This window comes from Akebia trifoliata, chromosome 4 (genome assembly GCF_017979445.1).
Source record: "Akebia trifoliata isolate Shusen 1 chromosome 4, ASM1797944v1, whole genome shotgun sequence".
Taxonomy (NCBI): domain Eukaryota; kingdom Viridiplantae; phylum Streptophyta; class Magnoliopsida; order Ranunculales; family Lardizabalaceae; genus Akebia; species Akebia trifoliata.
In genome coordinates, this window is record NC_141378.1 from 24425608 (window position 1) to 24450135 (window position 24528).

At 36.3% G+C, this 24528-nt stretch overlaps 1 protein-coding gene across 1 annotated transcript; it reads right to left on the reverse strand.

The window, feature by feature from the left end:
* Positions 1 to 1713: 1713 nt before the first annotated feature.
* On the reverse strand, positions 1714 to 8387 carry YLS7 (trichome birefringence-like protein (DUF828)). The gene is made up of 3 exons (XM_086440580.1): positions 7478 to 8387; positions 3853 to 4130; positions 1714 to 2738 (listed from the first exon to the last, which is right to left on the reverse strand). The coding sequence occupies exons 1-3, from the start codon at positions 7866 to 7868 to the stop codon at positions 1929 to 1931; spliced, it is 1479 nt and encodes a 492-aa protein (XP_086296706.1). The 5' UTR covers positions 7869 to 8387; the 3' UTR covers positions 1714 to 1928.
* Positions 8388 to 24528: the final 16141 nt, after the last annotated feature.

A 24528-nucleotide genomic window follows, 5' to 3' on the forward strand; every position in this document is an offset into this window, starting at 1 on the left:
TATTGGATTCGAAATTGCCACTGAGCTACCCCTTCCGAGTTGGTCGGGCCATGATTAGATCTTGATTCAATTTGGGTGGATCAATTTATATTTGTTATAAAACTGAAAATATGTATACAATTTTCCTAACTTAACTCCATTCATTTTCATATAAAAAGAGAACATCTTTGAAAACCAATCATTTGTGAAACCATCAATTTTGATACAAATCCGATCCCAAACCCTATGGAAGATAGAGGGTTGCTCCATATTGATGACCAATGCAAAAATCGACCAACTCTAACATAAATTCCAATCGAAGTTGTTTTTTTTTTTTTTTGATAGTTTAGTATCCCTAGATAGTGGATCACGCCCGTATTTGTGCTTTGCCCAATCCATAGACCATGGTCTTGTCCAAGGATTAGTCTTGGGGTACATGTAACGCCTGCACATCACCCACATCGGGTAAGTGAGGGTGCGCCCTTGCAAGTGGCCCATGAGGAATTAATGCTCATACTAGGTGTCGAACTCATGACCAACAGGCATCAACTGCTTATCGGTCCAAAATTGTCATTGTGGCAACCCCTCGGGATTGAATCCCAATTAAATGGGACCACATGGCAACTGATGCATGAGGAAAATGGGCTAGGCAGACAGGTATGGGTCACTAAGAGTTAGTAGAGCTCGTTTGGCAGATGAGAGATTCCAATCGAGCCCAAAGGAGATTAAAACTCTCCTCATCGATAAATATAGGAGAAATCACATTGATTTTTTCTTGAATTCACCCTTTGTTTGTTCTTGTAAATTGATTGTCGGAGAATCTTGATTGGGGAAAAACTCCTAGTTTTGAAACTTTTTGCAAGAGCCAAAGGGAAATCATCATCGAGATTTGAGTTTGGAGTGAGGTAATCTTTTTACCTACAATGATTTATTTGGAAAATCTCAAATCTTTGAAGATGATGATGAAGCCAAAGATAAGTAGATTATTAATAAAAGTATTAATTTGGTCAGGATCCCTTGACTCATGGAAAAAACTAATAATCCAAACCGTTTAAATACAAAATTCAATGGTTGAAATTTATCCTCGGGATAAGTAGCTCTGAAATATGTGTTATCAAAATACGTATAAATGATTAATCTCAACTGTTGGATTTTGTATCTAACAGTTGGGATCATGTGTTTTCTCATAAAACAAATTATCTTAATCAGAGTTTCACTTAGTTTATCATCTATATTTTAGGAAAATCTGAACCAACAACATTTTTTCAAAAGTTTACGAAAATGGTCATACATTGAATGTCACAATTATTTAGTTTTACTAAAACAATTGTATATTATAGTATCATATTTGCTATTTACTTATTTCCCTTTCCTTTGAACCAACAAGTAACTTAAGAGCATTGCCCTTCCTATGAATCAACATTGAAATCTAGGGCATAAAGGTAAATTCATCAAATTGTCCGTACAAAGATAAACAGTTTTCATGAAAAAGATTACCAAATCAGGTATATAGCCATTATTGTAATTATTACAAAAAAAAAAAAATTGACTGATTCAGTAATTCTGGCAAATACAAAGCTGTTTTAGTAATTTTCTCTTGATGCCATCTTATCCTTAACCACCCAAAAATTAATAGAAAAAAACTATAAAAAAAAAAAAAAACAAAACAAAAGGATGAAGGACAAGAAGATAGACTTTGTAATCCAATGCATGTGAAAAAGACAGCTATTCTAATTTCAAAAAATACATAAGAAAACTCTTTAAATCTCTCTATTTCTTCATTGAGAATTACACAAGATCATCCTTACATTTCATAACCTAAAAGCAGTTAAAGTGGAATCTATTGGTACCTCTTGCCCATAAGTTAAAACATCTTGACAAACAAATATATATATATATATCCTTCTAAAATTACAAAATTACAAGAATGCAAGGTGAAGGCATGCATTTCATGCAGGGGCGGTTTCGGTGCCCTCATATTCTCTTCTTATAATTTCAAGGACAAACTCATTCCATGTATCTACTGGGCCCGGCATGCACCAGTGCAAGCAATCCTGCGGTGGGGGTTCCCCATTTGGGCCACGTTTCGTCTTCTTGTTTGGGTCAGGACTGCGATATGGACCAGGGTGCCCATCGTGTCGGTATCCAAAAACTCCTGTGATGTCCATCAACCTCAATCTTGATTGGTTCGTCGCCTTATTGACAGCTCGGTTGAAACCCATTACTTGTTTTTCATGCATAATGTCAGTAAACCCATTTGCAACCAACTCTCCATCCAAGGCGGGCCTTGTCTTACCAGTGCATGACCCTCCTGTATTCCAAGCACCACCCTCATAATGATCTGGTGAGAAGGAACGCACTATGGTCAGACCTTTGTAAGTAGGGTGGGACGAGATTGTGGTGAGAATTGTCTCGACAGAGATTCCAAAAGCTTCAACGTTGTCGATTTTCTTTTGGCGGCTTTTATCAGGCCACCAGAGCTGTCCCCCGACAATCTCGTTATTGAGTATGTAGACGGATTGCTTGGCAAACCAATGACCAGAAGAGAGGACAACCACGTCGAAACTTGGGAGGAGGTCCATGAAGTCCTCATCGGGGGCGTCTAGGTGGAGCTTGACCACTCCTTCAGGAGCAAAATCGAAGGCCTCTGATGTCTTGTGGACGAGCCAAGATGACCATATACGAACAATAGTCACAGAGGTTGACTTGAAGTACCAACGCTGCATTCTTCGGTTGCCACGGTTTTTTGGAGCTTCTACCTGAATAGATACCAAGAAAAGAAACTAAACGATCACACCAAGGAAAAGAGTACTAGCAGGTAGCAACATTTATCTTGGTAAGTCCCCCTACTCAAGGGGATTATATTGCCCCCAATTGCTATGAAATAAAGGATGCTCATTGGACAATAAGAAATGATTCTCAACTTTTACAATACAGCTATTCCAGGAAAATTATTAAATTCTGTTTTTGGAATCTCATCCATATGATATCATGGGATAAAAAGGGGCTTCCATCTCAATTCCTAAATATGGAATGGCAGGAACGGGGTCAGCACAATATGTACCATTCCAATGCAAAAAATAGTACCTTATTAGCCATCAATGATCTCCTTATGGTTATGAAAAACTGGTAGTACAAGTAGCATTTATTTTTTTCTTCTTTTGGTTTAAATAAAAAAGCAAGTTCGATGCCGTTTTCTCTTCTACTGTTCTTTTTTCGGTCAATTGTTCTTTAATTTTTAAAAAATAGTATCACAATGCTATGTTGAAAACAAGATTCTTTAATTTTTAAAAAATAGTATCACAATGCTATGTTGAAAACAAGATTTTTGAATATCAAATATTTAATATTTTGGAGATGGCTAGAGATCGGTTTTAAACATTGTTAAAAGTCATTCATTCTAAGAATGATAACGATAAGCAGACTCAAAAAAAGATACTCAAATATACTCAACTGATGTGGAATGAGCACAGAACCATAGATTTCTACCTTGTGTATCTCGATGAAAAAAAATCTATGGTTCTATGCACATGCCACGTCAGTTGAGTAAGTTATTTTTGAGTCCGTTTATCACGATTCTTCTATGAAAGGAATTTGTTTGAGAGTTATTTAATTTAGTTTAGAATGGCAATACTAGAGACCATTTTTGGAAATCGGAAAGAAAACACAAGAAATCATTTCCTAAGCAATATCTTTTGTCATATGGGACTACTATGCCAATCGCCAGGCAGATGGAAAACACCCTCTAACAATAACAAAATAATTTATTTATTTTTGGATCATAACTAACTATTAGGAGTGTGTTTTTGTGATTGACATAACGTTTGATACTACTCGAAGTCCAATAAATTAATAAGAATCAATTATAATTACCTGCCAAAGAATGCATAGCATTGATTCCATCTGGTTCCGGGCAACTGAGTCGCCAATGAAAGCCAGTGTTTTCCCTCTCATCAACTCCAAGAATTTCTTAGCATCAAAACGTGGGAGGTCACAGTGAGTGGGTTTCCATCGCCAGTTCTCATAGTCCTTGTCAGGCCTACCATTACCTTGGCAATTCTGCATCTGTGTTAGGACAGGACATGTATTGTTTGTGTATAAGGGCCCAGATGAATCGTAGAACCATTTGCCGTGGTACAGATCGCAGCTACCTAATCAACATACCACATGAAGCAATTACATAAACTAAATAAAACAAAGGATGGAACAATTAGGCAGAGACTAAAATATGCTAAACAGAAAGGATAGAAAGAAAAAAAAATCACTTAACAGCATAGCATTTAACTACGTAATATTCCATCAAGAAATAGAAGTGTAATGCTATTGAACCAGCAACTTTACAGTTGTAACTTAATTGCATGGGAAATGTATTTTGATCTCTCACACTAGAATATGATAGCCCATATATTTACATAATTATACACATTAGGATATTCATTTATCATGCTACCATTATGTCTCTTTAACAGCATATATGTGTCGGTTGTTTGTACTCTCCCCATGAATAACTGTTAAATTATGGAAAAGTTTCAAGAGAAACGCCAACACTACCAATGCTACTAAATACAAGCCAATTTTCCGAGTTTTCATTATTCATTATTATTTTTTATAAGTAAGTGGTTTAGTGGTTAATAATTAGTTGGTGAATATGGGTCTTGAAACCAGGCCGTGGCAACAACATCACAGATTTTAATCAACTTATCTCGCTGGCACCTTCGGGTTTTCAGTATCATATGGGCCAGTTTAGTCCAATTTTTGAAGGGGTATGGTGCCCCGATTCTGGGAAAGGCCTATTGGGCTTTGTAGTCCCTACTGTGATCTTGAGACTAAAGTTAGATCTCCTCTCTCTAAAACTTTATAGAATAACAAAAAATACTTAACCCAAAGATTTGATGTCGACTAAAAAATCATGATTCTATTATTGAAAGTGATTTCACATCTGCCTTCACTATCTCCATCTCATTCTTTTAGGAGCTTCAATCTGAATATTTCTTCTAACTGGGGTTGTAATCGGCCTTTGTTGAACATGCCCAAACCAACTCAATCAACTTTCTCTTAATTCATCGCCCATTGGAGCTACTCCTACATTTTCCTTAATGTGTATGTTTCTATTTTATCGATATCAAAACTTGGCACGAATAAATACATGCCTTTATGGAGAGGTGCAATGAAAATATCAAGGGTTTTAAGAAGTAGAAGCCACAAACATATCCCCGCAAGATCTAGACATCTCCATCTAAGGTTGCCTTCAACCTGACATGACCTCAACCAGGTAGTGCCTTGGGTTCATCTATTAATTAAAGTTATTGAAGATGCTCTCTTCCAAACAAACATGACGTCTAACCTTTTTTAGCATCCATTTCACAACCCTCAGAATCCTTAAGAAGGATCCAATCTAAGAGAATTCGTCTACGCCACATGGAACAACACTCACCGTATTAAGTTCAGTACCTTTAAGCTTCACAAATCCAGGGGTTACATTTCTGATATCACAACTGCTCCACTTTCCAATTTTCTATCCATTTACACCTCACTATATTCTGATATGAAAAAACTCATATTGGATTCATCACAATTCTCTAGTTCTCTAAACAGCATTCAAGTTGGAAAATAACTAATACTACAAAGTGAGGTTGAGGCATGTCATGAGATTTTCTTTGACCCAGATTGGTCATTAGGCACAAAATACAGGACTAGTCCAGCAAGTGCACCCTAACGTAGCTCTTTGTCAGAGAAGAACGGCTAGTTGAGAACAAACTTTGGAGTGGATTATAAGACCTGTTATCTGTGACAAAAAAAGACTCTGAACATAGATAAAGCACATGCATTGCCAAAGTGAGTTAAAACCCTGAAGGGAACTTCTGACTTATTGTTTTCAACATCGGCATTGACGAATGTTGTCATATGATCTCCAGGAAGCATAATTGAGTTGATAACACCAGACAGCACCAGGGGTAGGGTTTGATGACTTTGTAGTTAATTGGGATCAGGTGTAACCTTCAATTACATTAGTCGCTTTGTATTCTGTCGTTGCTTGGTTGGTCACCTCGCCCGACCTTGCTTTTTCTTAATAAAATTTTGCTCATATATATATATATATATATATATATATATATATATATATATATATATAAATACTGATGGAAGCATAGTGTGGAAAGTCAATTACAAAATATAAGCTAAGATATCAAATAAACTCCGACAGACACAGTAAAGCAGAAGGGAATGGTGGTGCCAAATAAGCTAGAAAAATAAAAATTTAATATTCAGATAGAAATAGTTAATAATGGATATCATTGGAAAAACCTTGGGGTGAGTTTCCTAAATAATCCACTAAAAGTTATGAGCTTTCGAAAATCTCAGAGAAAAAAGTTACCTTTCTGAAAAATCTGCCAATAAAGGTTTACCAAGAAAAGAAATATAGGAAGCACCACATTTCTATTTCTTTGTACATTTTTTTCAGTAAAAATAAAATACTAAGTTACCTATTTTCCTTTAATAATAGATTAAAAAGATGAAATTTCCTCAGGTCATTTTGTGATCGACATGTACCAATCAAACTAAAGGGAAAAACAAAATCACAAGAAAAAAAAACCCCCCACAAAAACTAGACATGCTATAAGGATCTTTTGGGCAGTCATGAAATAACAAGTTCAAACAACGAGTATAACAGAGATGAGGATGTTGGAGTGGATGGGTGATAAGACTAGGAAATACAAAATCAGAAATGGATATATATTTAAAGAAATATAGATATAGACCCTACCATCATCATCACCAAAGCTTTATCCAAAGACTTGGGGTCGGCAGGTATAGACCCAGTAGTAGAAAATGAAGAACTACTTAATGAGATAGTTTGGGCATGCATGTGGGAAACCATAACAGTAGAATTGAGAATAGTGATTTGGTGCAGACTGAAGCTCTAAAAGGACAAGATGAAGGCTGACAACGACGTAGATGGAAGTATTTAGAAAGGATATGCATCCATGTACCTTGATTAAAGATATGACTCGACATAAAGTTGATTGGTCAAAGAGGACTCATGTCACTCATCGCAATATATGTAAGCTACAATGTCCAAAGATATATATGGGAAAGGGAGATAGTAATTTTTGTTTCCAAGATCCAAGATGTGGATATGGAATTTATAATGGTTCGTTGGGAAATTTTCTGGGGATCTAATGAATTTATTGCTTAACTTTCCAATCTATCATACACTTGAAACTCACCCCCAAATCCTAATTCATTATTTCCATTCAAGGCATATGTTCTAATCAAGTGTGGAGACCAGTTACATTCAAGGGTTAGCAAATAAGAGAGAGAAAATTAGCTAATCAACTTTAATCATAATGATAAAAGAAATCAATTACACAAACACAATTAATTGACATTCAATTACCATTAATAAATTCCCATATTTCTTAGCGAAGTAAAGACTAGAGACAAACCATTAAGCAGGATTGAAGATGTAAAAAAAGCCTAAAGGAATCAAACCCACCTGAATCAACCTTGCTAAAATTTTTGGGTGAAGGTAGCAAAGTCTCTAACGTGGAATTTGAAACAATTGTTGAATCATTGGAAGAAACAGAACCAGATGGGGGTTTTGCATCGATTCCATCTTGATGGGTTTCTTGCTGAAGCTCAATTACAGTTCCATTGTTGATTTTGGGGTTGCTGTTGTTCCCGGTAGGCATTATTGATTCCGGTTTTCTTCCACGATCGATGGTTACAAAATAACCTTGAACAGTGGAACCAATGGGATATGAAATCAGAAGCCCTGAAGCTAAAATCAAGAACAGAGCTAAACCTCCCACTGAAACTACAATGGACGAAAGTTTCCTCGGAAATGTCACCATTCCCGTAAATCCTCTAGGCGAAGCCAACGTCATGGCTTTGCAGATCCAACAATGATTCTTAGATGGATTTGCATTTGTCTTCCAATAACAATTTCATCCTCTCTCTCTCTCTCTGTGAATTTATTCCTGGAACTTCAAACCTCGGATCTTGAACAAGAATCTTCAAATTCCAAGAAACTTTGATTAAAATATCAAATTTTTATCACAAATCCATCAAAGTTACATCGAAATTCGAAACTAGTAGTCAAAAAATCACAAATTTACAATGCAGGTAAGATCTATCTTCAAGAACCCCGAATTTCAACCACAAGTCCATAAATTTTTTTATAGAAAAATCGCTTAATTTACCAAAGTGAACTCAGATCCAGTCGATCGACAACGACAACAATCCAAATAAATAAAAATTATAAAAAAAGGTTGGATTTTTCGATCGAAGAATAAACTCAGAAGAATAATTGTTGTTTTTCTGAGTCGAAGAGAGCGAGAATTGCTCCGAAAAGCATTAAAACCCTAAGATTTTGCACCAAATTCTAATCTGAAAAAGAGGACTTCGAGTTATTTATGTCCCCACCTGAACTAAAATGGAGGAAACTTTTTGTGAAATACCGATGCTATCCTCCATCTTTTAATGACTGTTAAAAGCGCACGTTAAGCTGTATTACACGCGGTTTGAAACTTTATTTATTTACTTATTTTGTCGATTAAGGAAGCGTTATGTGGACCCCCAACCACGATCAGGATTACAACCTATCATAGGCATGCCTAGAAGCATCTTTACATATAATGTCCACCAGCTGAGGGAGGTCCCTATGTTCAAAAATAACTTTGCCTAAAGAGGGGAGGAATGAAGCAAGGAAGTCAACAGCTTTGCTGCCTTCTCTATAGCAGAAAGGTGAATTCAATTCTTTAGAAGTAGTTTGTTTTCATATTAATGAGTTTAAACAACATTTTCTATCTTCAAGGGATTGCTCCCTCTCACTTAATGCATTTGATTGCCACTTTAGAGTCAGCTTTGACCTCTAGCACTTGGATGTTTCCCCCTTCTGCTATTATCATTCCCTTGAGCATTGCTTGCAACTCATGGTATACGATTGTCCCTCCTTAGTTTTGCTCTGCTAGAGCTTTCACCTATTACCTCTTAGAAACCCATCGGTATTAAACACAAAACAGTGCTACGAAATCTTGGTCCAGCTGCATTTCACTGGCACTCTAACCATGTACTTAGGGGCCAGATTCCACGAGTCCATAAAGTCTCTAGAAGATGAGTTGTCTTCCACAGTGGCTTCGACGCTTTGACGTCTCATTTGAATATCTCTGACTATCATAGTCTCTACAAACTCAAAAGGGTTGTAGCTGTTTTGGAATAGCTCCCTTTATCGCTCAGCCCACACATGGTGAATAAAGGCATTGAATGCTAATTTTTTAGTGACCGCCTTTAAAGATTTTACTTTGAAATTATTGCATGCCCACTCGACCTCTGCTTTCCAATTTTTGTTTGAATGGGATATGTTGGATCTTCTTAGAATTCTTTGCCACAAGTCGTGGGAGAAATTACATCCCAAAAATAAGTGATCTTCTGATTGAGGATAGTTCTCACAAAAACAACAACACGAGTTCTAAATGACCCTTCTAGCCTTGAGCATGTCTTGAGTTTTTAGTCCCTTGTTGAGGAAAAGCCATGCAGTGGCACTATGTCGTTTAATATTATTAGAAAACCATACCAAGTTATGCCATCTAACTTGAGGACTGGTCTTTTTAAGGGCTTTAAAAGCAGACTTCATGGAGTAAGTCCCTTTAGGATTAGTTGTCTAGATGACTCTGTTTGACTCTGAGCAGTTGAGTTCTATGACTTTGATCTAATCCAATTTCCTTTTTAACAAGGTAGCTAGGTGGGCATGAAGGTACCACTCGCCTCCCCTAACAAGATTGCTGACCTTAGCTTCATCGTGGAGTCTGGTGTCATAGGAGTTCCCTTGCTATAACATTTCCTCAACAGTCCATGGGTCATGCCATATATAAGTGTTGCTGCCATCCCCGATTTTATGAGTGAGCATGTCTTTGGTGGCCCCTCTCATCTGTAGAAGTTTTCTCTATATCCAAGACACATTACCGAGGATGCTCATAGTCTAGAAGTGGTTTCCTCTTATAAGATTCTTTTGGATCTATTCCACCCAAATGTTTTTCCTATTCAAGGCAATATCCCACACTTGTCTAGCAAGACCTCCATTGTTTTGAATACCGAGGCCATGAAATCCCAACCCACCTTCTTCCCTTCCCTTAGCCATTATCTTCAAATTCACACAATGCATCTTGTTCCCCATTTTCGACCCTACCCACAGGAAACTAGTACATATTCTTTCAATTTCTTTCAGCACCTTCTTGGGAAACATTAACACACTAGACCAATAGATTTGCATACTACATATCATTGATTTGATGAGTTCCATCCTTCCTACAAAAGAGAGAAAATGGGATTTCTAAGATTGATCCTACTAGTTATCTTGGTAACAATAGGCTCGCAATTAGTAGCCTTGAGTCTTGTTGAGATAAAGGGCAACCCAAGATACTTGACAAAAAGAGTAGCTTCAACAATTTTAAGGACTGTGGAAATTCTCTCTTCCACTTGGTTGCCAATCCCAACACAATAAAGCTTGTTTTTATCAAAGTTCATCTTCAACCCTGTGATGTTGTTGAACCATTCCATAGCTTTTTTAGTAGCCGTTACAAATCTGGTGTTCTCTTTGAAGAATAACATCAGGTCATTGGTGAAAATCAAGTGGCTAACTCTGGGGTCTCTGTAGTTGTCCATAAATTCCAACTTCCTTTTATTGGCCAGATCTTGGAGTTTAGCTGATAGCAGTTCCATCACGAGCACAAATAAATAGGGGGATAAAGGGTCCCCTTGTCGGATACCTCTCTTACTTGAGAAGTATCCTTTCAAGCTTCCATTGATGGCTATCGAGCACATAGGGGATGAGATGCACCACCATATCTAGGCTATAAAGTTCTCTAGAAATTTCACCAACTCCAAGCGATGGATAATTGCCTTCATATAATTGAATCGTAAACCTTCTTCAAATCAACTTTTGCAACACATCTGAGGGGCTTTTCGCTCTATGAAGGTTTCTAACAAGTTCATGGGACAACATTAGGTTGTCTTTGATGGACCCCCCTTAGATGAATGCTGATTGGTTAGGGCTCACTATCTCATTTAGGGTGCCTTTGAGTCTATTGGCTAGAATCTTAGAAATACACTTGTATGTGACATTGTAACATGCTATGGATTTGTATTCTTCTATGGATGTAGGCCTATCAATTTTAGGGACAAAAGTTCTTGATGTAGTATTAACTTCCTTGACCAACTCCCCCCTCTGAAAGTAATACTTGATAGTAGCCACCACATCTCTTTTGACTATGTCCCATGACTTCTAGAAGAAAGTAGTAGAGTATCCATTAGGGCCAGGGGCCATGTCTCCATCCATAAAGAACATAGCTATTCTAATTTCCTCTTCGTTCACAGGTTTGTTCAATTCATTTGCAAAGGCTTCATCGATTTACTTTAGCTGCAACTCATGGTTGTCTTGGAGTTATCAAATTTGATCCCAAACAGATTTTTATAGTACCCAATAATCTTTTGCACCAGGTATTCCTCTTCCTCCACTCAACCTCCATTCCTAGCTTGAATAGAGGATATTATGTTTCTTGCTCTTCTAGCTACCAAAGACTTGTGGAAGAAAGTTGTGTTAGAGTCCCCAAGTTTTAGCCAATTAACTCTAGATTGTTGTTTAGTTCCTGCTTTTTCTCTTCTAGCTATCTCATGGTATCTTTTGGCTATTCTTATCTCTTGTTCAGTAAGCTCCTGATTTAGAAGCTGCTCTTGAACCTTCTTCAGCTACTCAAGGCATTTGTAGAAGCTTTATTGTCTTCCCCAAAATAGTGAGAGCTCTACGACTTTAGAGTAGATTTCAGTCTTTTGATTTTGATGACAACTTTGAACATTGGGTTGCATCTCACTGATTCGTCCCAACTCTTGCCCACTATATCAAGGAAGCTTCTGTCATCAGCCCAGAAATTGAAAAATTGGAAGGATCTCATCCTCGACCTTTTCTCAACTCCGAGAGACATAGACATGGGACTATGGTCTGAAATCCCTAATGGGTGGAATTCAACTTCAAAGCTATCAAAAGATTCTAGCCAACTAATGTTGGTCATAACTTCATAAAATCCTGCTGTTGTCCTATTTATTGCACCATGTTAGATGGCCTCCATTAGCTTTAAGATCCATTAGGCATGTAGTTTGGAGACACTCCTTTAGGTCCTGCACATCAGAGCTCAACACTTTCCTCCCCTTATCTTCTCTCGAGTTGAGGTGATGGACTTGAAATCTCCCATAACCAACCAAGGGCTATTAGTATGGTCTACCATGCATTCCAGTTCTCTCCACACCCTTTTACTTTATTGCTTATCATTATGCCCGTATATCACTATTAGCAAGAACCGGTACCCTTCTTGGTGTTTCCCTTGTAAAGTGATCATTTGGTCGAATTTGAAAACAAGGTTCATATTCTACCCCACCCAAATTCTACCCTTCAAGGTAGTGTTGTTATTTTTTTCCATCTCCCAGTCTGGACACACTCTTTTCGAGAAAGAATCTCTATTGATCTCTCTTACTCTGCTATCCACAATCCCCATAACATCGATATGGTTCTTCTTAATGAAAATCCTCATCTCTTGCTATTTCAGAGGGTCATTGAGCCCTCAAATATTCCAAATGGTGCACTTTATTGGGTAACCTCTATGTGCTCTTCCTCTTCTACCCTTTCTTCCTCTTGCCCTCTACATTCTTGCCTCGTTTATTCATAACTTTTATTGCCTCCTTGATCTGCAATAAGGTTGGCAGTTTTTGAGTTTGCTTCATGGCTCCTTCATCCATTCAGAGTTTGTTAAAGTCCTTGTTACCCCATTTTTGAATCTCAATACTTGTGCCATCCTCTTCCTCCTAAAGCATTAGATATCTATTTGAAGGTAGAGTGTGTAAGGGAAAGTGGTTGTTGTGACTTATGGTGTTGTCCCCCTTTGATTCAGAATCAATTCTCTTTCTTTCTTTGTTTTTATTATTCCCCTCTATCTCATGTGTTTTCTTTCGACTGTTACTATCCTTTGTCTCAGTTTTTTTGATTGATTCCCCAATCACCTTTGCTCTAAACCTTGCTTGAGCTAGTTTCTCTCACTCCATGCTCTACCGGTTGGAGTTACTTCCTCTTCTTATCACACCTCCCTTCCCCCTTTGGTTGCCCTCTTGCCTTGGTCTTATACCTGAATGGTTAGATCTAGTGTTTCGATTGTGTTTTGTGGTGACTGTTGTCCATTCATTCTCTACTCTTAAATCTGATTTTGTCTTAACCAACTTCTCCTATTCAGAATTCAAATCTTGATTGTCTCTCCTAATAGCTGTAGTAGATAGGGTGCAATGTTTTTCTAGGTGCCCAAATGTGCAGCACATTTGACACCTAAGGGGCATACAATAATACTTCATGAAAACTTTAACATGTGCGTTATCCTCCACCTCCATATAAATCTTGTTTGGGATCTTCTTGTTAGCATAGATTTTCACACAGACACTAGCATAAGATAATCTCAGTTGTCCTTCTGTAGCACTATCCATAAATATAGGCTTCCCTATCGAGTTGGTTATGAATCCTACGTTATTAAGGTACCAAAATTGGTTTGGGAGATCATGGAGTTTGATCAGACAGGGATGGAAGCAGATTCCAACTTTTCCAACTCAATTGTGTTTTTCTAATCCTTCAATATCATCAGCCTTCCTGCCACAAACCAAGGACCTTAAAGTAGGGCTTTGGTTTTGTCCTCTTTATCTCCAAACTTAAAAAAATACATTTTGTTATTTCAACATTTCCTCTTGGTTTCCACAGTTTGTTGATAGCATTCTTGAATACAACATATGAGAACTTGTGCCTTAGGAAATGACCTACTGGACTCTCTTTCCATTCATCTTCTCCTTTACGTAGAATTTATTTTGGGCAAGAAATAATCGTCTGGTTGCTCTCAAGAACCTTAGGATGAAAGGTCAGCTTGCCTTGACCTCTAGCTGAAGCTTTTGCATTTGTCCCCTCCAATCTTGCCAAAGATAGGGGTTTTGTCCTGCCCTCATGTCTGGGAGCATTGCCCATAAGAGAGGGGCCTCTCTAATGGAATCAATCCAGGAGCAACCTGCATTCTTTGGGCTTATTCATCTTGTTTGGGCCCCACACTGACCAAATTTCATAATTTTGATCCATCACCTTGGTATGTTGTTAGTTGGGTTTCTGGCACCCCTTCAACAACATCTTGTGAGGTGGTTATTGGAGGCCTACTGGTTTCAATGCCCCTAAAGGGGTTCTCTGTGGATGCCAACCCCCTACTCTTCAATGCATTTCATCGAGTACTCGTTGGGGAAGTCTACCTACTGTTATAACTTCCTTACCCAAAGGCTTCAACAAATTCCTCCTCTCAAGGATTTCTATTGGACTACTTGGAGAATGGCCAAACCCCCCTTCATTTCCCTCCAACATAGCTCTTACTTCTACCAACCCCTCTATTGCTACCTCCTCATCTTGGTTTAAGGTTGACTCCTTCCAAGGTTGTCCAGTGTTGCCTGTCATACCCTAAGTCTTCATTGCCCTCAAACCTACTAATTTGATGTCATAATCTTCAATTGGATTCCTTGTGCTTAATTTTTCAGTTTTCATCTACTTAGTGCCCAATTACAGTTATCTTCTCAGTGTTCCATCCAAATCTACGGTTTGAAATAGGGGTGCAACTTAATTCGGTTCAAACCGAGACCCGAACCAATTCGTGACTTTTGGATTGGGTTGGTTTGGTTTTAACTGACTAACGGTTCGGTTTCGAGTTAAAAGAATTAAAAACCGATAGGTTCGGTTCGGTTTTCGATTCAGGATATGTAAATAACTGAACCAAAATTCTATAAATATTTAAACCCTAACCCTCTCTACTCTCTCTTTCTCTCGTCTCTGGTTCTCTCCGGCTGCAGTAGCGACTGCGACCTTCGACGGTCCGAGCTCCAAAAGGTGCGATCGATCGGTCTCTCCCTCTTTTTTTTTTCTCTCTCTCTCGTCTCGTCTCTGGTTATCTCCGGCTGCGGCTGCGACCCTTCGATGGTGCGATCGGTCGGTCCCTCCCCCCTCTCTCTCTCTCACACACACTCTCTCTGGTTATCTCCGGCTGTGACTGCGGCTGCAACCCTTCGACGGTGCGATCGATCGGTCCTTCCCCCCCTCTCTCACACTTTCTCTCTCTGGTTCTCTCCGGCTGTGGCTGTGACTGCAATCTTGACCTTCGACGGTGCGAGCTCCGATGGTGCAATCGGTCGGTCCCTCTCTCTCTCTCTCTGCGACATACGGCTGCGGACCATGCCTCTTCTCTCTCGTTCGTCTCTGCCACCTGCGGTTGCTGATCGGGGTGTGTGTGTGTGTGTGTGTGTGTGTCTCTCTCTCTCTCTCTCTCTCGTCTTTATCATCTCTGCGACCTATGACTGTCGTCGTGCCACTCTCTCTGTTAAGCTGCAAAACAAATTCAGAGTTCGATCGAAAAAATGAGTGAATCTCTCGACAATCCGTGGAACCGAACCGAACCAAACTGGGTTAAGATCGGTTTGGGATGGTTCGATTTTAGATTAATTCAGTTCGGTTCTGGTTTTCATATAATAGAACCGATGTTGGTCGGTTCGGTTATGATTTTACTCTAAACCGAACCAACCCGAACCAAGTTGCACCCCTAGTTTGAAACATGTATCTTCTCAGTATCTTGCACTTTGAAAATTGAATCTTATTCTCAAGGTATATTTATTGCAGTTTAATGGGCACATGTTAACAAAACGTAGAAAGTGCAGTCTAACTAATAGATTCAGATTTCATACTAACATTATTATTCCTTTGTACGAAACTAATAAGTGGTCCTCTACAGATTGGAACAATCTGTGGAACCGAACCGAACCAAACTGGGGTTAAGATCGGTTTGGGATGGTTCGATTTTAGATTAATTCAGTTCGGTTCTAGTTTTCATATAATAGAACCGATGTTGGTCGGTTCGGTTATGATTTTACTCTAAACCGAACCAACCCGAACCAAGTTGCACCCCTAGTTTGAAACATGTATCTTCTCAGTATCTTGCACTTTGAAAATTGAATCTTATTCTCAAGGTATATTTATTGCAGTTTAATATGTGCCCTTTGGGCACATGTTAACAAAACGTAGAAAGTGCAGTCTAACTAATAGATTCAGATTTCATACTAACATTATTATTCCTTTGTACGAAACTAATAAGTGGTCCTCTACAGATTGGATCTAATAAGATTTGGATCGGATTTGAATGCAATGGATTAGGTCCTTATCAAATATCAATATTTGGATTCAAATCAGATCAATAACAATTAGATCAGATAATGAACAATACATACAAGGGAAATGTTTAGCAACAAACATTTTGGCAAAACATTTTTCAAAAACATGGGTTAGAGGTTTTGGAATGGGCTGAATTTTGGTGAGGATGATCTCTATGGTGAGGAGATCATCATCACCAAAAATCAGCCCATTCCAAACTTCTAACCCCATCAAAAATGGTTTACAAAAATGGACGGTCCATGATTTTTCAACTTGTAAACTGGGGCTAGAAGTTTGGAATGGGCTGATTTTTGATGAGGATGATCTCCTCAACATAGAGATCATCTTAACCAAAAACCAGCCCATTCCAAAACCTCTAACCCATGTTTGAAAAATGTTGAACGGGACCCTACATACAAACATCATATATTTGAATATAAATAAAATTTATTTATATTTTGTAAATGAAAATTGTGAGAAATTGTTCGAATTTTATTATTTATTTTTTATATAAATAAATCTTATTTGCATTTTGTAAATGAAATAGGATTTGATTCGATTTATACCTAATCCAATTGTTATCAGATTTGGATCCTACTATTAAGATTTGATTTAAAAATCGAATCTTATCAAAGTTTGATTCAATTCTTATCAGATTGGTCCTAGGTCAACCCCAATCCAGACCCAATCCATTTGGACGAGTCAATTGTTAAGGTGTTCACACAAGAAAGAAGGCTCATGAGTTTCATGACTCGTGATCAATGAACCAAAGGGACACATGTCATGTTTGGACGGTAAGTTTAATGAGTCAAAGTATGGTCCGTCAATTATGGGTTTTCCACTTAAATGAAATTAGCGATGGAGCCCTAGGAGTCTCTTGTTGATTAAGGTGGCGAGGAAAGAAATAGTTAGAATCCTCGAAATGACAACTTTTATGAACATTTTTTTATGTATTCGTAAGTTCTTGATATTTATGTATGCTCCCTATGGCTCCTATAAAATAGTGTATATTAATATTACTCTTTTATAAAATTGTTTTTATGGAAGAACTCCTTAAGTGAGTTGCAAAGAATGCATGCGGTCTTGATGCGTTATTAGGTATGTGGTTGACATGGTAAGGGCACAGGACCATAAATTATTTTCATCGGGATACACAAGAAAAAGATTTGTGATTCTTTGCCCTTGTCACGTCATCCGCATACCCAACAACTTACCAAGTTGGGTCATTTACTTGGTTAAAAGGAACAAAGCAGGGTAATTATAAAAGCACCCAATTAATTAATAAGGGGATCTCAACCATAGTCGATCTATTTTGTCTTACATGGGTTAAAAGTTTTGGACAATTTACGATTCTTGAACTTGATTTGATGGGGTTAGAAGTTTCAAAATAGGCTGATTTTTGGTGAGGATGATCTCCTCGTCATAGAGCTCATCCTCATCAAAAATCAATTTGTTTTGAAACTTTTAACCCATATAAGACAAAACAATTTGGCTATGATTGAGTTGCCCTTATTAATTCGTGGGGTGCTTTTATAATTACCAACAAAGTATCCTTTTTTTCTCTCCATCTATTCTTCATCTTCATCTCTCCCCTCTTTCTTATTTCTCTTTGTTGTTCTCCCATCTTTTGTTGATGCTTGAACGCGACATTGCTGGATAGATCATCGGCACCTCTTTGTAAATTGGTCAAGAAGAAATGAACGTTGTTACATTGTGATGAACTTAATTCGTAACTTGGTGATCACACCCTCAAAATAAGAACCAAAAAATGAAAAATATAAAAGAATTATCCGATTTGAGGAAAATGGGATCTCCTAGACTAATTCGAGATGGTTAATCTTTTAAGTTAAAAATATTGTAGAACAATTCGATTTAGTACTAAAAATCCTACAAATAATGGTCGATCATAGTGTAAGTAATGGTGCAATTGATTGATTTTGTTTTGAAAGAAAAAAAGGCCCTTGAGGCATGTGCAAAACACATTAGGAAAGTTGGTAATTGTGAATTACATGAATTGTGGGTTAAAAAAATGTGATTAATTTACTTTTCATATAAATATTCAAAAATTGAACTTCCATGTGCATAAATTTTGATTTAGATAAATCAAACAACATTTGTAAAATAATTGAAACACACATCCATGTTGAATGTCTAGTTCTGTGTTTTGTTTTTGTGTCTTTGAAACAAAAAGATTCTAAACAATAGTATAATGATAAAGCATGAAAAAATTTGAAGATGTAATACCCCGAATTTTTAATTCATATCTCGAGAAAATTGAAATAGTCAAAAATTGAGAAAATTTTAAAAGTGGAACTTAGGGTAAAATTTTTGAATTTTTTTTATATTTACTTTTGATAAAATTTGACCTCAAATTCGAGTTGAAAGAAAAATTGCAAAATCCTCAATTTTTGGGTCGAACGAGGTTAAAAAAGTGAATTTTTGTTAGAGTGAGAATTGGTAGAATCTGATCACACCATTAGGTTTACAATGAAAAATTATAGAAAATAGAGTATTCACTTATCAATTTTAAAGTATGAAAAGTTGAATTATCGTAAAAAATGAAATAACTTCAAAAATATCGTATGTGTCCTGATATTTATCATCTAAAGAATTTTTTTAACTTTTTTTTAATTTCATCTTCCCCAACCCGTCAACCAACAACATCCATACATTTTTTTTAAATGTTGGGTTTCAACCAACTTTGAATTTGATTTCGTTGTGAACGGGACTCCGTCTACCGTTAACGAAGAAGAGAAAAGTGTTTGCGACGTCGAACTCTATAAACCCTGTCCATTTCTTTCTTTCTCTCTCTTCTCTTTCTCCATTTTTTTTATCAAGAATTAGTTATACCATACATGGAGGTTTCAACCTTTCAACCTATGATTTCATTCACTTAGAGGACAAATTATTCTCCGTCGTAGAAGAAAAAAAGGACGTCGTCGTCGAGATCTTCGAAAGCATCGGGTCTATTTCAAAAATCAACCATCTTCACGTCAGATTTCTCTCAATTTTCGTGCATGTTCTTCAATTATAATGCCCAAAGAGTGGTAGGGGGTTATGATTTTTACAAGTAATCGTAGATTGCGAAAATGCATTTAGGATTTTTATAAACCTTTCGATTTTATTTCAAAACGTAGAATTTTTATTTTTTATTTCAAATTCATGCGAAATATATGTGTTTGATGTGTTTAATTGTATTTCATAACAAATTATATGTGGATAATACATTTCCATTAGTTTGGTTTTATGTAACTGCTCGAAATTCGTTTTGATCTAATTTTTATAATTTTTTAATTTAAATGATAAAAATAAATTTCAAAGTTTGAAAAATAATTTAATATTCAATGAACTCATATTGAGTTAATGAATATCGAAAAAGGAATGTTATGTTCTAAAAATTGAAAAGTGAAAATATCAAAAAAGGGTAAAAGGGGATGAAATGGTAAAATACAAAAATCACACCCGATGGGTGTTGTTTACATTTACATTGTTGTGTTATGGTGAGCGAATATCCAGTGGTAATTTACTTTTTGTTGCATGTTTATTTAAGATTATGTTAGTGCAAGATGTTGGTTTAATTTCTTTACTATTATTTATTAAGCCTGTTGACCACAATTACATGGTAGGAAATTGAATGTCCATTTTCAATTCTGTAATATTAATTTCATATTTGTTTTCAAAGAAAAATGATATATATATATATATATATGTAACTATTTTGTGAACTGGTGAAGAGCTTGTGAATGCTTGAAGGGATAGTTTGTCATATCATCTAGAGTGATGTATTATCTTGGGCTGTATAGTAGAGACAACCAAACTCATGCATGGTATAAGATGTGTATGAGAGTGAAGTTAAAATTAGAATTCATGTTTATTCCTTTCTATCTTTATTAGTTTATGTGTAATGTAAAGGTGGTCGGTCGTATACGAATGAAGATGTATAATGGGAATCACATGTACGCCTAATAGGCTTAGATGAAGATGGTTAGTTAGTGATCACTAATAGTCTATAGTAGTCGAACGTCTTGACACGTCGAAAAGAAACTCATTGTTCATGGTCACATCAAACGGCCAGTCTGAGCTGAGTAAATGTTCAACTAACTGTGGTAATGCAGTGATTGGCCACAAAATCAGGAACTAAAAATCAGTAAAAGATTGGAATATCATGTCTTGACTGGGAGCAATCTAGTCATACAATCCCAACTCTTTAATTTCACTTCTCCACTATTGAGTATTATGTATATGTTACCAACTAGCGACGTCAGTTCATCTAGGTTGTATGACAGATTTAGGATTGAGTGTTAGGACTATGTTAGAGAGAGGGTATTTTGTAATTCTGTATATATTATTTATTTCTTCGGTACTCTAATCTACCTTACGTTGTTAGATGTATATAGACTTCCATTGTTATTCTATTTTTGTATTATATATAGGATATTATGTATATTATTTATCGGGTGAAACATGTTGAGTGCCTTGGAATGTTAACATAAACAGAGAAAATCATACCGAAATTTTAAGGTGCCACCTAGTGCTTCGAGATTTGACAAGGACTTTGTGTTAGTGTTTCGGGGGTACCACATAAGAATTTATTGGTGATCGAGGCACGGAGAAGTCATCGTTAGGAATGAATCCTCAGTTCTGTCGATCTCAAGGGTCTGGTTTATAATTTTCAACAATCACTGTCTCTACTAACCTTATACTCGAAAATAGCAGATCTACGTTAAACTTGATCAAATCAGACGTTGTACAAACAATAAGGTATTGTCTCAAAAAGAGAATAATAAAGTAGAAATAAAGAAAGAAAGAGATTAGAAAGGTTTTTGTGTGTTTCTTAAACACTAAGGCATGATCTATTTTATTGGCAGTAGGCCCAACGGTCTAAAACAGTCCAACGATCCACTATAATAATGGTAGATATTTTTGGGCCTTAATTGGCTCGTTTCTAAATGTTGGATGATCCAAACGGTTAACACATTAACTCTAATGGTAAAAAAGAACAATGGTTGAGATGAAAAGAAGCAATGGACCTATGGACCTAAGAGTAAAATGGACTGTACAAATTTTTGCAAAAGTGGGTCTTTTATGCGCACCCATGTGAGGCTTAAATCCGATATTTGCACCCCCTTAAACGTGCATCTCATATGCACACACACACTAAGATTTTTCAACGGGTTGGCCCCAAACACAATGATCTACAATCTTCTGGTGCCTTGAGCCCCATGTTCGCGCGAGGCTTACTCTCTTTCTCATTCACATTCAAGTAAGTAAGAGAGTGGAATCCTTTATTAGGTAAACAATACTCTTGTATTTTTTTGATGTAAGATTAAAATTTGGAAGAGTCGTCTCTGGAACTCTCATAATTAAGAAAACAAATGAATCTTTGACTTTCAACTTACATACAAAAGAAAAAATTCATTTAGCTTAGGTTTCACCAATTAAGAAAATATATACACTTTACAAGTAACACTTAAGAGATCTTGAGTTCAAAACTTGTCCCTAATAAATATATAAATAAAATTATGAATTTTACAATGATTCCCCACAGGTTCATATTTAGAAAGAAAAGGAAATGTTGCTAATGCTTGGTGAATATTAGATATCTAATACTGATATCTTTTGGACTTAATCGACACTTAGTATAGATAGAAGGAACTTATAGGGACTTGGTGTAACTAGATTACTTAGATTAAGTTAACTATTATATCATCATATATTTTTTTGAGAACTGATCGAGTTCTTATGATTTTATACTTTTCCACCATGTGTCGAATCTTGGTTCTTTCATGAATACTTTAGAATATTTCCCATAATACTCATAGGAAGCGGCCCTACTCCCTCATTCACGTAGGTAAGTCCACCAAGTGTGTTCTATGACTATTACACGTCAACCAAGAAGACTATGGACTTTATTAAGAACTTTTGTTCATTCTTAACCCGTTATAGTGTAGACACCCCATTTTTGCACTCGCTAGATTAATCAACTCGTCAACCCGATCGCAACAGTTTCCAATGATGGATGTTTATTCCAATGCTTTATTTTGTTACCAGATATGTTTCAGAAATCCGGATGAAGTATCTCGAACTAACAAAACTTTAGAAACCACGCTACGCTAGGAAAATACGATCCTAGAAACATAGAAATCATCATCTTGTAGACCAAAAAGAAGCTTCACGATAAAAATCACTAAAAATGACCAAATTATCAAAATACCCCTAACCTTAAAACATCCTTAGAGCCTACGTTACGCTTAGAAAAATTCATTTAAACACATAAAATAACAAATCGAAACTAAATAAATCATTTCGCCAATTTTCACAAAATTTGATAAAATTATGAAAATGCCCCTCATAAAGTTTACGACCATTTCATACAAAAAACTTCATAAATAACAAAAACCAACATTACCATTGAATTCCTTATGAAAAACTGATTCCAAAACATCTTGGAACATTGAAAAACGATTTAAAACGTAAAAAATCCTTTCCGAGGGCAAAACGATAATTTTACAATTTTAATAATTAAAAATTTTGAAATTAATAAATAAACCATTAAATTATGTAAAGTGAAATATTAATAAAATTAATTTAAAAATTTTAACCAAAAAAATTGATCAATCAGTCTTTCTGGCAAAATTGTTGATGGTTGGTAGGAAATTTATTTAAGGACCCCTCTATCTGGGGGCTCAAAGAATTAAATACATAATAAAAGGGGGTTCTCCAAAAATTAAAGTTAATCAAGTAAGACTAAAGTCAATCAAGTAAGACTAAAGTCAAGATATTAAAAGCCAACTAAGAAAGACTAAAGTCAAAGTATTAAAGTCAATCTCATAAGACTAAAGTCAAAATCCTAAATCAAAACACTAATCTAAACTAATTAAGTCAATTCCTAAGACTAAAGTCAAAACCCTAAATCAAAACCCTAATCTAAACTAATCAAGTCAATCTCATAAGACTAAAGTCAAAACCCTAAATTAAAACCCTAAAGACTAAGTCAATCTCATGAGACCAAAATCAAAACCCTAATTAAAACTCTAAAAGAAACCCTAATTAAACCCTAATGCTTCTAAAAAACTTTATAAATAGGAGCATTCCACACCCTATTTTCGTATCAAAGAAAAAACCCTAGTAAAAGTAGGTGAAGAAGCCTCCACAACCTCCCCAAAACCTTAATTTTGAAGTCCCAACTCCTTACCTAACACCCATGCTTTGATTTTAGCCTAAAAAACACCTAAAAGCCTTTCAAAAACACCCCAAAATCCATAACAAATTCGAAGAATCCAGATCCAAGAAGGAGATACTTGCCTCGGAGATCAGAAATCAGATCCGGAGACAGAACGAAGCAAGGAGTACGGTACAAGGAGCAATTTCACCAGATCTAAGGGAATAGAACCTTTGCGTATCGAAGGTAATATTTCTGTTATATTTTTATCTAGGTTTTGTATTAGCAATGTAGTCTTATTTGGGATAAGTAGAGACCAGCATTGGCCGGGCGGGGTTGGTGCCTAACACCTTCCAACCTCGTAATGTGATCCCCGGATTCAATTTTTCTATAGTAGATTAGTTTTTTATCCATTTTAGAGTCAGTTTGGTTCCTAAACCGTAATAACTAGGTGGCGACTCCCAAACCTCAAGGGTCAAAAGTGGATCCGCGCACCCCGCGGATCGAGGACACTTTCATATAGATAAGCACTATTTAACACCATATGAAAGAGACAAATGATTCATTAACTCTTTTCCTAGTGCTCCACTAATTAGTTTAGTGACTTGTTATTACCCATTGAATCTACTTCTTTGAATCTCTATTCATGTAGATTGGGTTTTCATCACAAACTAATTATTTACATAGGCTTTAATCTCATTCCTCTCGATGACTTACTTATTAACTATCTAGTTAGTGGTTTTGTTAACAAATCTACCAATTTGTTTTTTTACCTCACAAAATCAATAACAATCATTCCATTCATTAAAAATTGCCTGACCACATTATGTCTAAAACCAATGTGTCTACTTTTACCATTATTTATATATATGATTTTTAGCCTTGGCTATAACAACTTGACTATTACAGTGAATAAATATTGATGACATTGGTTTCTCCTATAAGGGAATACCTATCAATAGGTTTCTCAACCATTCAACCTCAGTTCCAACTAATTCTAATGCAATGCACTTTGATTTCATTGTAGATTTAGCCGTACATGTCTGTTTAGATGATTTTCAAGAGACAACTCCTTCACTTAGTATGAAAATATAACCACTAATGGATTTGGATTCATCAAAGTCTAAGATCA